Source organism: Podarcis erhardii (genome assembly GCF_964252035.2).
Source record: "Podarcis erhardii genome assembly, chromosome: 5".
Taxonomy (NCBI): domain Eukaryota; kingdom Metazoa; phylum Chordata; class Lepidosauria; order Squamata; family Lacertidae; genus Podarcis; species Podarcis erhardii.
This window is the reverse complement of record NC_138509.1, coordinates 80,610,045-80,627,494: the sequence shown is the minus strand read 5'-3', so window position 1 is coordinate 80,627,494 and position 17,450 is coordinate 80,610,045. Positions and strand designations below refer to the sequence as shown.

The following is a 17,450-nucleotide window of genomic DNA, read 5'->3' as shown; positions in this document are numbered from 1 at the left end:
TGTTTCTGGCTCACTATAGAAAGCAAAGGGCCCTTTCCAACAACTGATAAAGTTCAAAACCAAAAAAAAAGAGCACATGGAGCACACCTCCAGCCATCAATGATTTTGGATATATTGAGCTTCAGACAGTGAGGAAAAAAATACAGTAACATCATCCAATGAGAAGAAACATACCAGATCTTCACTTTCAAGATTACTCCACAAGCCACAGCTATCATCTTATAAATGGAAATAGTGAACTATATCCGCCCCGCCCCATGATGACCTGGATTGCAAGTTGCAATCCTACCTCTCAGTGCAAATTATTCAAAGTTTACAACCTAGAAAACTGGAAACAACTGTTTGGTGTAAGAACTGTTGGCCATTTTGCAAACAGAAGGGCTCATTTGTTCAAGAAGGGAACTGAGATGAAGCAGAAGCTCCCTGCTAGAGGAAGAGGGGAAACCATTTTTGCTTATGCTTCCCTGCAGGCCCTCACCATCTCGTATCTCAGTCTCCAGAATGGAATAGATTTTCAGGGGATACAAGGAGAAAGTGGAATACGCAAATAAATAGTCTCTCCCCACCCTTTCTCCAGTCCAGTGCATGTCAAAGTCCACTGACTACAAGTCTAGATCCAAAGGACAGTAAAACGAGAGACCAAAGGACAGTAAAACGATGGTTTTAAAGTTTTCAATGCTGTAGGAAATGTTGCTCCACAGATTTCTCAGGACATCTTAGATTACCTGCTAGCTTGTAACGAGGTGAGCGACCAACATTTCTTAAAATTCTGATAAAAACTACTTCTTGTTGTTTTTTGCACTAATGGTGGGGAAATTCCTCAATGCCTTATTGAAGGGGCCACCAACCTTATTGGACCAGAAGACACATTTTGAATTCTGAGAAAGTCCTGTGGGCCATAATCACAAAATGGCTGCTATTATTTGGGGCTGGCTTCTGTGATGCTAGATACACACCCCACTCCCCTTTTAGTTATCCTATATTTGGGTGTTTTAAAACAGAATACACATAAGGCTCCACATAATTTGTCCCAATCTTTGACCATTATCACAGTTTTTGCTTTTTAATACTTGTGCAGAATGGCAACTTTCCATGTACTATTCCTAAATAATATACTTGCTCTCTATTGTTTGATATAATAAATAAGCAGTTTAAGCAATGGCATTAATCATGACCACTTATAGCAGGCACTTAGCAGGTTTTATTTTATACAAGTAGTTAAAAAGGTTTTGGATCAGACCAAATGTTGCTCTTGTCTAGCATTCTATTCTATCAGTGGCTAACCAGATGCCTATAGGAAGCCCATAAGCAGAACATGATCGCAATAGCCCTGCCCCATCACAGAAACTGATGATTAGAGGCATATGGTCTCCAATACTGGATGTAATACAAAGCCACCATGACTTGTAGCTATGGATATACTTATTCTCTGTAAATTAGTCTAATTCCCTTTTAAAGTCACCCAAATCTGTGGCCATCAAATTCCAGAGTTTAGCAATGAGCTTACATTCTGAAGAAGCACTTCCTTCCATCTGTCCTGAATCTTCCAACAGACATATTCACAGAATGGCATTTAGTTCTAGTATTATGGGACAGGCAGAAAACATCCCTCTGTTCACCTTCTCCACACCATTAATAATTTCATACACCTCTACCATGTCCCATTGCTTGTTCTTTTTCTAAACTAAAAAGCCCCAAACATTGTAGCCTTTCTTCTTAGGCAAGTTGCTTCACCCCCCTGGAAAATTTTGGGTTCCCCTTTCTGAACTTTTTTCAGCTCTGCAATATCCTTTTTAAGGTGCAGTCACCAGAACTGTACACTTACAGTCACACCAGGCATATGTATAATAGCATTAAGATACTGGCAGTTTTATTTTCAGTCCTTTTCCTAGTGATCCCTAAGCTAGAATTTGCCGCCTTCTTAATTGCTGCACAATGAGGGGGGGAAATTCATCAAGCTATTCACCATGACTCCAAGATCTCTTTCCTGGTCAGTAATCGCTAGACTCCATTGGTGTATTTGTGAAGTTAGGAGTTTTGTCCCAATATGCATCCCTTTACAGAAGTGTTCACTAGACATTAAAATCTGTATCATGTAATGAAGGGGTTGAATTATTTAATTTGAAATAAGTTGACGCTGTTAACACACTGCAGTTATCAGCTAGTAGAAGACTATAAAATAAACCTCAAACAAAATTTAAAATTTTACTTTAAAGTATTACATGCAAAAACCAAACAGGAAATAAAAAACCAAGAAAACAAGTCTATAATTAAGCAAACAATGCTGCCACTGCCGCTGCTTCAAGGTAACACTTCATCCAGTGAAAGTATACTTCATCCAGTGAAACATTTAGCCTTTGCCACTTGTGAAAGACAACAAGATCTCTCTACAATGTCTCATCTTTTTCAATAAATTTTGCATAGAAACATGTTGCTCAAGCACAGAGTTGCCTGCTGTCACACTGGAAGTATGATAAATGTTTAATGAAAACAACACCACACAGCTTGGTGTCAGACAACAGCTATCACACAGACCCACTTTGATCTAAAGAGGCACTTAAAAGGAGTTCTGAACATGCTTTCTACCACAGAACTCTTATAACCTATATGCAAATCAGGCAAAATTAGCATAAATGACTTCCTGCTGCATAAAGTACTAAGAGGTAAGAAAAATATGACAAGCTCCAAGAGTGTCTGACTGCTGTCAAACTAAGAATAGTCCAGGTTTCCTTGTTTATTGCCTCATGTTTTCTGCCAAGTGCTAAAAGCCCATCAACAGGCATTTATTTATAAAATTGTGGCCAGCAAAAGTCACTAGATAAGGGCATTAGTTATACAGAAAATCCAGCTATAAAAATGAGCTAATTTCAACTGAAAAATGTTAGCCAAAACACTTTTTCTTTGGAAGTCCTTCATAGGGCATACACCAAAAAAGATACTCAAACATGTCCATTCCTGAATTGTAAGTGTGTCTGCCCCCCAAGTTACTATTCGCACTGGCTTCCCATTGGTGGGTCTCATGGTTCTTTTAAAATACAAAAGATCCCAAAAATCTTCCCTCCCACCCTTGATGGTGCAAGCATTAAGCAGATAATACAAGCAACAAGTGTAAGTGACAATCACCATGACTCCAACTTACAACTCTTATGTACAATAAAAAGTTTGGCAAGGAGGTTCAGATCTAGGAAAAGTAAGAGAGAGGATCATCTCATTATTAAATGCTAGCACTGAACACAGTGGCTTCAAACATTTCTTCCTGTTGAGTCCACAATACAAAAATCCCAGAGATGAATCTTCCAGAAAATCCTGCAGTTCTTCAGGCCCATTGTGTAGAACACGCTAAAATATCAACATCCAGGTACCATCCTAACTGCTGTCAGAAAACCTAGTCTGATGAGACCTTGCCTTCTGGTGCTACTACGACATTCATTTCAAGTAATTCAAGTATTTATTACCACCAGCTATTTAACTATAATATTTCAGTTGAAGTGAACACCAAAACAGAACAGACTTTCTTAGAAAGAGTATTCCATGGCTTAAGGAACAGTATATATAGTTTGGTTAATCATTTACCCACCTTTCTGCCTCACACCTGCTAGTTATGCCAAAAGGTAACAACTTTCAGCAGCACAAAAAGAGCTTAAGGCTTGTGAGTATCCCTTTCTTATCCAAATAGGGATAGAAACTGGCACTAAATAACAGTAACATGTTGCTGTTAGCAAGCTAAATCTTCAAAATGACAAATAGCTGTATAACAAAAGTTTCTTAGATCCATATTCCCTATGCGGGCATTCTTTGATCATCGTCTGATTAAATGAAAACTATATTCCATGTTAAAAGGTATAGGAGGTATGAATTACATCAAGAACCTCCTGTCAAATTTCATTCAGTAGCTTATTAATATTTGAAGTGTTTCTAAACAGTATGAAAACCTTATTTTCAAAGCCCTACATATACAAGATGATCTCTAAGGGAGAGAGACCAATGTTGTAAATTGCTCTATTTTACCAAGATAATATGAATATTGCATAGAACAGAAAATCATGGTACCCCAGACTGTATAACTGATAATATACTCATGCTGTTAAAGCATCTATCCCCTATCACTTCTAAACAGTCTATTCCTTTCAGCAACTTCCAACAAGATCAAATGCCACTGATGTAACTCCTAGAGTTTGGGTCAAGGAGTCATAGTTCTGTGGCAGAACAATGTGCTCACTTAGGCAGTATCAATACTAGGAGTAACCTAAATGCACCAAAGTACATTCAATGACTCAGTAGTTATCACCAGGTGCAAAATAACATGAAACTGAAAGACATATACCTAGCTCAGTTTCATAGCTGTCAACTTACAGATTTGAAAATAAGGGATCAGCAGCCAAAATAAGGGATTTTAGACAACCAGCAGGTTCCCAGCATGAAGTGGGGGCTGCCCAGCTCCCCTCATTCCCCGCAAGCCTTCCTTTCTCCGTGCCCTCTGCCTCTCGCTTCTCCCTCACTCGCTCATCTCTCCCCACCATACTTCCTAGGGAGGGAGAGAGGAATGGGACGGTCTCTCCAGCTCCATCGCCGAGCCAAGGACAGCTGCAGCCCCACCGGGAGAGGCGAGGCGAGAGGGCAGGGAGGACATCGGGCTGCTGTTGCTAACCCCCCCTCCCTCCCCGGTGGGGTGGAGACTGCTGCTTGCTGCTCCTTCCGCCTCAGTTTTCTTTCGCCCGCCCCGCAGCAGCGGCGGCGACGCATGGCCTGTTGGGTTTTTCTTTGAAAGTGAAAGCGCCCTGGGCACGCAGAGGCAGCGGGAAAGGCTTGCGCGGCTGCATTAGACGGGAGGGAGGAGAAGGGGAGCGGAGATTGCAAAAAAAAACCCCCACGCACTCAGGGCGGGCTTGGTTTGTTCCTGTCGCTGAGAGAAGAGAGGAGGCGGAGGAGGGGGGATTCTTGCTGAGCCGCCGCCATTCCCTGACATGAAGGGACTCGGGGGATCCTGGAAACTGGTGGGGTGATGTGTTTGGGCCGGGGGTGGCAGCAGCGCTTTTGCTATTGCCGTCGCCTCTGTTGCCACTGGAGAAAGGAGGCGACGACAACGAAGAGGAGGAAGACAAGGGGGCTTGGGCCAGGGGGGGCCGTTGCCCGGCGGTCCCTGGCTTGGGGGGGAGACGGATGCAGCAGAGCAGCGCATGGCTGTTGGGTGTAGTTGTTGCTGCCACTGCCGGCGAAGAGAAGGGTCGGAGAGGCTGAGCCAGACTCAGGGAGGGAGGGAGAGGAGCTGCTTCCTTTGAAACCCGGGAAATTTACGGGACATCATCAATCCGGGACAGGACACGGTGCTGGGATAAGGGAGTTTCCCACCAAATAAGGGACGGTTGCCAGCTATGCTTAGTTTAGTCCTTGTCAGAAACCTGGTACATGAATTTTGTCTGAAGAAAATACCCCATTTTGTGAATGGTGAACAGGAAAGATCTATTAAAGTACTCTTTTTTCTTTTTTGCAAACTAAAAACATCTGGTTAGATTTGGGCCATGCAAAGCAACACTGTTTGCTTCAATAAATCATCATAGTTGTGTTCCAATTACACAGTCAGACATAACATTGCTGCTATGCCGCAAATTGTAGTGTGAAGCAACGAACTGCCTCAAGAAAAGAAAACAACACTTACAGCACACTTTTGTAGCAAATAAGAATTACTGCTTTTGCCAGAGATGGTTAAGTAATCCATCTGCTCCGTATCTGGAAAAGAACTGACCAGATCCACACCTTCTGGATCATTGTGTAGATCAAAATATATTGTGGCAATCGCCCCACACTTTGAACTGCTATTTAGAATTTGACAAGGTGGTTCATGGGCCACCTTTAACATTTTTTTCTTTTAAAAACCCAAAAAACACGTCTTTCTAGCTGCTTGAATTAGCCTTCATTTTTTCCATATACAAAGCGTTTCAGAGGTTGGTGAGGTGACATCATCACATCCCATTACTCCTGGAGTTCAAGAGGCAATTTCAGCACCATTTTCAAAGTGTGTGGGTAGTGTAAAGTAGATGTCCTTTTTGCTATTCCAAGTGGCTAGCCAAACACGTTTAAAAAAGAGAAGTTAAAAGAAGGATCACCTTATCAAATTGAAAGTGGATAAAGTGGAGGGGTTTGGTGCAGGGTACTGTTTTGTTGTCATTTGTATTTTTGTTTTTGTTTTTTGCACATTTATGTAGAAATGAGATGAAACAGGCAAAAGGGGGAACCAAAGTAGAAAAGAACTTGAATGGAATAAGCATATTCCTACTCATGAGCCTACTTCCAATACCATCGTCTAAGAATAATCTTCTTACATTTAAGCTATTTTTAATGTTACAAAAAACTAAATGATACAAGTTTGGTTATTTTATTAACAAGTTTTTGTTAATGAAACAGGGGAATGAATGTGCCCCTGGTGTTGTGGAGACTTTATTAGGTTCTCTAACAATGCTGCCAGTGTAGACATAGAGACAGAGTTGGCTTCCAGGACTGCTGAAGGGTCTGGTTCCAGCATCTCTAGAAAACTATATGGTGTATCCAACCTGAGCCTGATGCCCACTTAACAAGCTTTTTATACTGCTGTAAACCTTTGTTTCACTGACAAAGCTTCTAACCTAACACAGCTACAATATTTCACTTCAAAGGCCACATCCTTGGAAAGCAACCATCTGTCTACAACTCACTTCATATTCAGTGTTTATCTTATGCTCCTCAACACCAACACCACCATTTCTGACATCACTGGACAAACACTTGTCAAAGCATACAGCACAGATGTAACAAGCCTTGAAGAAAAGCACTCCAGATAACACTTAAAAAAGCCCGTTTGGACAAACACAGGGAACACAAACACCGTGGAATATCTAGGTACGCCAATACCGGCAAGTTCAGCAGCAATAAAATAGCATCTTTCTGTGACTGGCAAACTCACATACTAGATCTCACCTTTTCTTAAAAGATATCAAAACAGATTCAACTTCTTCTGACCAATGTGAATTATTCCATGGTCCAGATTTGCTTAGACATCATTCTACACTACAGATTAGATAGATAGATAGATGATAGATAAATGATAGATTAGATAGATAGATACAGTGGTGCCCCGCAAGACGAACGCCTCGCAAGACGGAAAACTCACTAGACGAAAGGGTTTTCCGTTTTGGAGGCGCTTCGCAAAACGAATTTCCCTATGGGCTTGCTTCGCAAGATGAAAATGTCTCGCGAGTTCCTGCGGGGTTTTTTCCCTCCCCCCCCCTTTTCCTAAGCCCTAAACCGCTTATCAGCTGATCCGCTAAAAGCCGCTAAACCGCTAATAGAGCTAATCCACTAAGCTGTCAATGGGCTTGCTTCGCAAGACGAAAAAACCGCTATACGAAGAGCCTCACGGAACAGATTAATTTCGTCTTGCGAGGCACCACTGTAGATTATAGATAGATAGATAGATAGATAGAAAGATAGATAGATAGATATTGATATATTGATATATATTGATATATATATTGATATATATATTGATATATATATTGATATAGGTAGATAGATAGGTTAAGTACTTAATTCGTTCCAGAGGTCCGTACTTAACCTGAAACTGTTCTTAAGCTGAAGCACCACTTTAGCTAATGGGGCCTCCTGCTGCTGCCACACTGCCAGAGGACGATTTCTGTTCTCATTCTGAAGCAAAGTTCTTAACCTGAAGCACTATTTCTGGGTTAGTGGAGTCTGTAACCTGAAGCATATGTTACCTGAAGCATATGTAACCTGAGGTACCACTGTATATGATATCCAGAGGTTGGTTAAAGTCAGTATTCAGGTATATTTTTAACTGGTTGAAAAAGATTGACACTGTAGGTGCCTGATGCAGTGCTGCATATCTGAAGCAAGATCACTCCATTAAGGGAGAGCCACCCTAATGAAAGCCCTCTTCCAAGTTGTTGTGAGATGGATTTCTGCCAGACGTCTTGTGGATAATAGGGCCTCCTCTGAGGATCTTAGTAAACAGGCAGGTCTGTACCAAAAGAAGTGTTCTATCTGCCTAGTTTCAAGCTGTTTAGAGCTTGTAAATCCCTAACAGGACGTTTAACTTGTCTCAGGAGCAAATAGGCAGCCAGTGCAATTCTTTTAGCACACAAGTTAGCTGTGTGTGGCAGAGTGCGCCACTAAGCAACCTAGTCCCCACATTTTGCATCAGCTGCAGTTTTCAAACTAACCTTATCAGCAGCCCCAGAGAGCTCATTGCCATAGTTCAGCCTAGAAGTTACCAATGTGTGAGTCACTGTAGCGAAACAGTTACAGCCATACCAGCTGAACCTAGTAAAAGATGCTCCAAACCACTAAGGCCATCTGGTTCCCCAGTGACTGCATACCCATTCCTTCAGAGAGTGTGCAACTCCACCTAAAACAGATAAGCCTTCCACAGATAAACTCACTCACAGACCTATTTTGCCAGGATTCAGTTTTAGTTTATTGGCCCTAATCCATCCCATCACTTCATCCAGACATATTATTTTAGTCCTCTGCTTCTTTAAACTCTGGACCTGTGAACGTGAATTTTATGTCAAGCAAAGAAGGAAGGACAGGATCCAAGATGCTGAACTTATGCTCATAATATTTTTTTACTCCTAAATCATTTTGTACGCTGTCTGCAGCAAAATAAAATTAATAATGCTTGCTTAGCTTACAACATTGTTGAAAATATTACTGAGATCATGCATATGAAGCTCTTTGCACACTCTGAAGTGCTAAAGAAATATTTTTATTATTATGACTGAGTATTGCCACATACACAGCAGAAACAATTGCTACAGATAGTGAAAGACACATGCTAACATGGTGATAGAAACAGGAAAAACAAGGTCCTAATGAATGGCCTTGCTTGCACATCACATAAACCATAGTTTAAAATACTATAGTTTAAAATGCTATGGTTTAATGTAAAAAAAAGCAGCCTGCTACTGTACGGTGATCAAAAGTTCCCATTGTGCTCCTCCGCTACAGACATAGGTTAAAGTATGGCTTGTGTTCTCCAAATCCAGGAGCAGGTTTGTGTTCTCCAAAAAACTCACAAATGGAAACCAATGTTTATTCTTATTTTACAGCTCATTGTTTGTTTGTTTGTTTGTTTGTTTGTTTGGATGAAACAAACCATGAGCCTGAGTTAATATGACACAGCATGCGAGGCTTGCCTTTCCACAACACAACAGCAGTAAGAGCAGTGGAGTGGAGCAAGACATTTTCAGCAATGTGCACCAACTTACTGCTCATTCACATTAAACCTTACTTTGTTTTAAACTATGACATGTGAACTGGGCCGATGCCTGTGACTACTAGTTCCTGCAGATATACTGATGTTAAATACCGGTAACTGCTGACCTGATTAGTGGCCTGCATTTGGGGGCAGGAGAGAAGGACCACTAGGATCTATATAAGATCACGACATATTAAATATTTCTAAAAGAAATTACTTAAAACCAAGGGGGAAAATAATACTATGATATTCAAATTATCTCACTATTTCATTAATTAATTTCCTTTGTTACTTACCCACTTTGGGTATAATGCTGGTCCTTTTCTTTTCCTCTAGCCCGATCCTTCTCTCTTGTCTTCTCTTTATCTCTGCCTTTACGTCTTTCTTTATCACGAGATCTGCTACGTGTTCTTCTGTGACTGGTCCTTTCACTGCTTCGGCTATAAGACCGTTGTTGAGGTCTGGAGTGGGACCTATAAGGTTGAACAGTAAGCAAAGTGGGTTTGTTTGTTTCTTCCAGTGATGGACCCACACCTTTGGAACTCTCTTCCCAGGAAGATACATATCGCCCCATCACTGCTGGTTTTTAAAAAGCCGCTGCGCTTAATTGCAATTACTATATTTTCAGGAATGCTAGACTCCTGCAAAAAATTACCTTGTGAGGGTGTTGTACCCTGAAAGGGGTCTTAAAATTATTTAAATAAACAAACTATGGTTTACACATATCACACTTTTCCACTTCAGAGCAAAACAGCAAAATATGGCTTGTTGCTGCATCAGGAATGCAAGTATTTTATTGCAACCTATGTGGGGGTAGAAGGAGGAAGCATGTGATTTCAAGGCTGTTCATAATGCTAAACCATTTTTTGCATTACTTTTTAATGGAGCTCTTAAGTTATTCTCCATGAGCACAGGCAGTATAACGCAGAACACTAGCTGCTAGGAAGAAATGAGAAGAGATGGTGACAATCGCACTTTAATCTTTTATTTTGTACAAACTTTTTTAAAAACCCTCGATTTCACAGTGCAGATATAAAACCCTGTATGCTTCCTATTAGAAATCCTGATTTTAAGCATATACAAATGTAATGCAATACCTGAGGATTGATTAAAATTTCTTAAACAGAATGGTGGTCCTAATGAAGCAGCAACCATCAACAGTTGCCTTTGATCCTTTCAAACAGATGATGAGGAATGTTCTGCAATGAATTCAATGAACTGCCACTCCATACAGCTATAGCTTTAGTGAAAAATGCTGATGTTGCAGATTCTAAATCAGTTTAGAACCAGTCTTCTATAATCCACTCAATGTGGCATTGTCTTTATTGGAAGGTGTTGAATGGTTCACTTTATGCCACTAGGAGGTTATCCCACCAATATACCAGGTTCACAGTTCCCCAAAATTTTCTGGAAACATTTCAAGTGCTGCTTCTTACCGATAAAGCTTCCACATACAAAACTTAGAAAGATAACTTTTTCCCTTAGGGTACAAGCTTATGCTGCATTCAGATGCACTAAATCATGGTATAGTGCTGTAAGAATGAATGTGCAAGAGTAAGTCTTAGACCTAAAGACTCTTCCCTTTCTTGCTTTTTCATACACAAGACAATGAGATCTAAAGTCTACATTTGCAGTGTATCACAAACTGCACTTTCCCATTTTGTCCAAATCCTGGTTTGTTAACAAAACGTAGTTGTTGTTTTTCTACAAACCACAGTTCTAGGAAACTACATTTTGTTTACAAACTGCAAATGAAAGATTAGAACTGTATATGAAGGAGGAACCGTAGCACTAACCTGTGGTTTAATATTACATCGGAATGCAACTTTAGTCTCATAGCTACAACAGGCCCTCCAAGTGTCCCTATTTTCCAGGGACATCCCTGATTTAGAGAAGCTGTCCCACTTTCTGATTTGATCCCAGAATGTCCTGCTTTTCCTTAGGTTGTCCTTATTTTCACTGGATAAATGTTGGAGGGAATGGTAGGATGTCCCATTTTCAATGGAGAAATGTTGGAGGGTATGGAGTTATGCAAGCACTGAGCCATCTGAAGGCAATCCTGTATAGCAGGGGTTGTCAACCTGGTCCCTACCGTCCACTAGTGGGTGTTTCAGGATTCTAGGTGGGCGGTAGAGGGTTCTACGGCACAAGCTGAATCCTCTTCCATTGAGCACTGGTGGGCAGTAAGGAAATTTTACCATCAAGAAAGATGCATGAGCGGGTGGTAGGTATAAAAAGGTTGACTACCCCTGCTGTATAGGGAAGGTTTTTTTAATGTTTAATATCTTATTGTGTTTTTATATATGTCGGAAGCTGGGGCAAACCATTAAGATATGTAGGGTATAAATAGTAAATGAATCATTATGGAATAGGATGTCCCTATTTTCATCGGTGAAATGTTGGAGGGTATGCGACAAGTGTCCACTTTATACAGCAAGGACAGGGAAACAGGCCTGGCAGCCAAGTGTGACCATCCAGGCCTCAAGGATTCTGCCTAGGCCACAAGTACCCTGACCAGGCGACACTTCTCACTGGCCCTACTCCAAACTCTCCCTTGAGGGCTTTTGCTGGCTTGGAAGGTGCTCTTAAACTGTGATGATGCCTGGATGGATAGTAGTGCGAGAGGGTATGCATAGAATTTCCTGGCTTTAGTGTGGCTAGAATACAACCTTGCTGTACAAAGGGAAGAGTTGTGTCCTTTGTTACACTCGTTTTTGTTTGTATCCACATCTATTTTTGCCTCCATTATACATTATGTTAGCCAATGCCAGCACAGTTCAGGTTATGAGATACTGGTCTCTAAAACCATGCTATATAATCCCATGAGGCATGGATTTGCTAGTCCAGTTTGAGGCACTTGGGACTCATGCTGCAGAAGCATTTGGTGCTGTAAAATTCTGATTCACAATGGTGAACCTGGGGTTCAAATCTCCCCTCAGCCATGAAGCTCACTGGGTGACCTTGGCCAGTCAACATACTTTAGCCTACCCAACCTCACAGGGTTGTTGTGAAGATGAAATGGGGAGGAGTAGGGCTGGGCGATATCAGTTTTTCAACATGGCAGTGTTTCACCAGCCAAACATCGCGGTTTGGCAATATACCGCGATACTGAAAAAACAAGTTGCATTGGCCTCTGCCCGCGAAGCACCTGGTGAAACTTCCCCAGCTCTCACTCACGGACTGGGACAACACAGCTTGTTTGCACAGCTCAGCTGGGGATTGAGAAGGTTCCCCCTTCCCAGCTGAGACAGCCCCAGCACTCCTGCTGCTTGCGCCAAATCTGTAACAGAGCAGGCAACATCATTGGTTGTCCTACATCTACTGAATCCCATTCCTACTGAGACCACCAAAGTATAGACCTCTCCTTTTTACTAGGAGGAAAAATAACATAGGGCTAAGGGCTAAGGAGAGATGAGAATTTACCTTGAAATGAAAGTGGGGTATGCTTATTCCTATGTTGATTTCAATGAGTCTAATCCACATATAATTTATTAAAGATAGCATCCTGAATTTTTAACAAGATTCTATTACGTATAGTTTCATAGTTACAATCGGACGACAAAGTAGTTTTATCATAGAAAGGAAGACAAAAAAGGAAGTGATGGTGTAGAAGAAATTAACATGGAAAATGGGCTACCAGACCTGCCCCCTCCAAAAAAAGGGGGGAAAGCTTTCAGAGCACCATAGCACACACCCATCATGCCAAAGGTTAAGTCATTTAGTCAAGTTCAAAGATCTTCAAAGACTTCTTAGATCCAGATAAGCCCATATGCTACAAAAATCCTATGAAAAAGCCATTTCTTTCCAATCTTTTTATGTCTAACTTACAGAACACACACAGATGCTTGGCATCACTCAGCATCCCGGAATTTCACACCAGATAATAAGAGTTCACCAAAATATTTCCTGTCTGACTCCTAAGCAATGTCTTTATTCCTTCAGCACTTTGCCCACTTGCTTTAAAAAAACCCCTGAAAACCCTGAAAATATCTATAAAAGACTATTCAGTTACTGCACAATAAGTGCTAATTTGCTAATTTCTTCACAGGTAATCAATTAAAATGTAAAATATTGGATAAAATGACTTGCACTAAATTTAACAGCTGCTCCATAAGCATAATTAGTTTCACAAGAGCCATATGTAATCCAAACAGAGACAGAGTTGAAACAAATAAAGCAGATTTTAAAACTAGTTTGAGGAAATCTGCATTTAATTAGCAGGTGGGCACTACAACTGCATACTGTTTTTATACATTTGTATTTATGAAGTGACAGAAGATCTAAGGGCTTTTTAAAATGGCGTTTATTGTTTGAATGAGAACTGTTTTGCTGCACACTAAAGTGATTTAAGCCCTCATAGCTGTGCTTTGAAAAAAAACATAAATGGTGAAAGAAAACATGTGGAAAACTGTAAAACTAGAAAGAATTTGCGACAAAAAACAGATACACATACCATATCCAAAAGGAAACTACACTTAATTAAATATACACTACATCTGGAATATCAGCCTAATAAAATGTGAAACTACTAATTTTCATTGTTCTCTAGGAAATGAGGTCAGTGTCATTTAGCATTACCCCAATTATATTGCTCCAACACACTAAAATGCCATCTAATCTTTTTTTTTTAATAGTTAAAAAATCAACAACATACACTTTTCAAAAGTATAAAAATAGTTTGGGACTTCTTTTCACCCCACTCTATCAGGCAGCTTAAGCAAATGATATCAAAGATAAGGACTAGTCTTAAGATGGCATGTGCTAAATTTTAATGACTTATGAACACTGGAAAACAGCACCCACCCATGAATTGGGTTTTCAATAATGTCAAGTTTTTATGGACACACCTATCAATAACAGCGGTTGGTTTAATGACAGTCCTTGTAATTTAAGTCTCCCTAAAAAACGTCAACCAACACTTTTGGCAATATATTTACAACAACATTTCAAATTATAAATAATATTATTCCATTCAAGATACAAGCTATGAGATAAATACAACAGAGTTGCACAACTTATTTTCAACCTGATAGGTTGGAAGCAGATTGGCCCATTCCACAATGGAAGAGCTCTTCCACTCACAGAAGGCACCAAGATTCAGCAAAGTCTCCCCACTGGAGGAGGAAGAGAGAAGGTGATGACATTTCCTCCTTTCTCCTGCAGTCCCTTACATTGCCTCTCATGCTGCTCCAGTAGTCCCCCAAACTTCTGGGGCACTTTTCCTGAGGCGCAACGGGCTGCAAAAGGATTAAGCGTTGATAAAGATTGTCTCCCCAACCCCCTTCATCCAGCACAAGCTGAATGTCGCTGAGCAGAACTAGATCCAACTGAAATATTTTCCTGCAGTCATCTTACAGCATTGTAAGATCTGGTCTTCTTGAATGAATTCAAGACTAAGTGCTTCTTCACCTCACAGTCCATGCCTAGCAAACCTGTCGGGCATGGACAGAGATGCAAAGATCACAAAACAAAACAAAAAATGTGTGTTGCTCATTCATGAGATCAAACTACACATGGATTATCACCGAAGACTATTGTTAAATGCATTATATCAATTCACCTACACTGTTAGAAAACAAAATTTCTGCTTTATTTGAGATACATTTAAGTCTGCATAAGCCAATTTGGAAGCAATCTACTCTCACACTTTAATGCTCATAAGTGTTTCATATCTACCTCTAAAGATGTAAAGAGTCGTACAGTACTGGTAAATTATCCAAAATGTTCTAGCACTCATGTGTATATTGGCCCTACCCTCTGCCCTGTGTTTACACATATCCCACATGCACAAGCACACAGAACATGCATGCTTTCCGCCTCCATGCCTCACTCCTCCTCCAGTCCTGGAAAACCCTATTATCTTCCTCCCTTAGTCATCTGAAGTGCCTTTTTTATCTAGAGAACCCAGCAAAATACTTTACACAAGTCAAAACAAACAGCTTTTCTGGATGTTCATAAGTTCTGCAGATGTAGGGCTAAGGTTGCCAAGAAAAACACTTAGCGTGATCAGGTATGGACACACACAACTTTGCTTGGATCTAATAGCTAGATGTATATTCATTTATTACAGATTTGAAATGTTGAACATTGTTATACAGGCAACTCCCCACTTAATTATGTTCCTGCCCCCCATGCACGTCAGTGAAAATCACATAAGTAGGGAGTGCCATCTAAACACCCTTTAAATGCCCTCTCTGCCATTCCCTCTCCAGTCCAGATCAAAAATACTGTACCCAAAATATCCACAACTGGAACTCAAGCTCTGAGGTCAGCAGGAGGCCGGAGGACATGCGGAAAAGCAGCAGCCACTGCTATGCTACCACACATATCAGCTGTTAGATGAGGCTAAGCACCCTAAATAAAACCCTGCTGTGCCTCCAGTCTCTTCTCCGCCCTCACTGAAGTCCTCTTTGGGCTCCTCGAAGCGTGTCTTCATGAGCCACAAGGACTCTCCAGCTCTCTCCCTCCATTCCCTGGTATGAATTAAATGACTTAATTATTTCGCAATGCTACACATATACGGTCGCACACAAGTCAATCACACATAAGTGTGGGGGTGCCTGTATTTCTATTAGTGCCTTCTACTACTACTAAAGGGTTTCTTTGCTGGCAGCATCGTTCTACAAGATAAAAACCCATCTCTTGATTCTAAGTTATTTGTTTTAAGATTATTTTACATACAATAGGCAGTGTGGAGTTAGTTAAGAAGCTATTAAATAATTTGTCAGATATTCTCAACACATCACATATTAAAATTTTGCAGTATTTGTTGTTAGACACAATAAAAAATGTGTAGACTACTACTATAAAATGTAAGGTTGTTAAAGTTCTGATTTCTAGCACCACTGCATACATAGATGGTTTACCACATTTTCAAAACTCAACATACTTAAAATCAATAACATTAGGAACATTTCAATTTTCACCTTGATGAATACTGAACTTTTCCTCTGTTGCACTTGGATGCCCTTGAATCTGAACCCAGAGGTCTCACTTTTCACCCACAATAAGTCATCACTACTAGCCTGCAGCTTCTCTCACCACCGCATTCCCCTTGTTTGACCACGGAAAGTTCCAATCAAGGAGGGGAAGAAGAGTTCCCATATCTCATGTAGCTCAACAGTTGAGCTTTCATGTCATAATTTGCGGGCCCTATCCCTGGTATCTGGAGGAAAAAAGCACTATTTAAAACTGGAGAGCCATTGCCAGTCATTGCAGACAATACTGAGCTAGACAGACTAATGGTCTGACTCTGCATAAGGTAACTCCTGTTGCTAAGTTTCCAGGTCCTAGAGGGGAAGGGAGTACTTTCTCCCTGCCATTTGCATCCTTGTGATCTAGTAGTACTCCCTTTCTTCCCCGACATCCTCTGGAATTGCCAATCAAAATTATGGGTATTTCACTAGTACCTAACAAAGAACTGCTGACATTTATCATTCTCTGAATATTAGAGTATCTATTCTATCAACTGATTTAAGATATACAGAGGCAGTGGAAACCACCTACAAAAGACAAAAAGGTGGGGGAGGGGACTTTGGGGATGAGGTGGAAAGGGAGATGAAGGGGGCTTGGACAGGTGTAAAAAGAGGGAGATTGATAAGTGTGTGGGGTTGGTTAGTGATGCAAGCGGGGCAGCAACCTCTAGTATGGCTATTAAAAGCTCAGGTTCAGGGATAGCAGTCAAAACCTGAGTCCTCTACAAGAACATAAAAAGATTCCTTACATCAAGTCAGAGTTTGTCCTCCTAACAAGTATTATCTACTTTGAATGGCAGTACCTCTCCAGGGTGTCAGGAGGTATACAAATTAAAAGTGAAGTGAAATCAAATATGTTCTTCCCTTCTGGCTTTTAATCTTTTCTAAAGCACAAAGTTTTTTTTTAGTAAGTGGATAATAAGTAAATAACAATAAGAACAGTTTGTTAGATCCAACTGATTTCAGAACTAAATTATCCTCAGGCACGATGCTACTGAGAGCCAAAGTAGATGAAAAATTAAATGTTTTCTGCATTTAACGCATCTTGCATTTCCTTTAAAAATACCATCTACATGGGCACCTGATCTAGACCAGGAATGTAGTGCACAGAGAAGGTGGTTTAACCTCTATATTGATCAACATGTGTTGCTCCACTTACTTTTGCTTCTGGTCCTATCCATCCCTGGAAATGTACCTAGAAGGGAATGTAGCCCTTGAGTTGAAAA

At 40.6% G+C, this 17,450-nt stretch overlaps 1 protein-coding gene across 3 annotated transcripts in view; it reads right to left on the bottom strand.

The window, feature by feature from the left end:
• RSRC1 (arginine and serine rich coiled-coil 1) overlaps positions 1–17,450 on the bottom strand; it is a 161,742-nt gene that overhangs the window by 115,622 nt on the left and 28,670 nt on the right. For all 3 annotated transcript variants that reach the window (XM_081862751.1, XM_081862749.1, XM_081862750.1), the window contains exon 4: positions 9,547–9,723. In XM_081862751.1, coding sequence (XP_081718877.1) covers positions 9,547–9,723 — 177 coding nt within the window. The remainder of the gene's footprint in view (positions 1–9,546; positions 9,724–17,450) is intronic.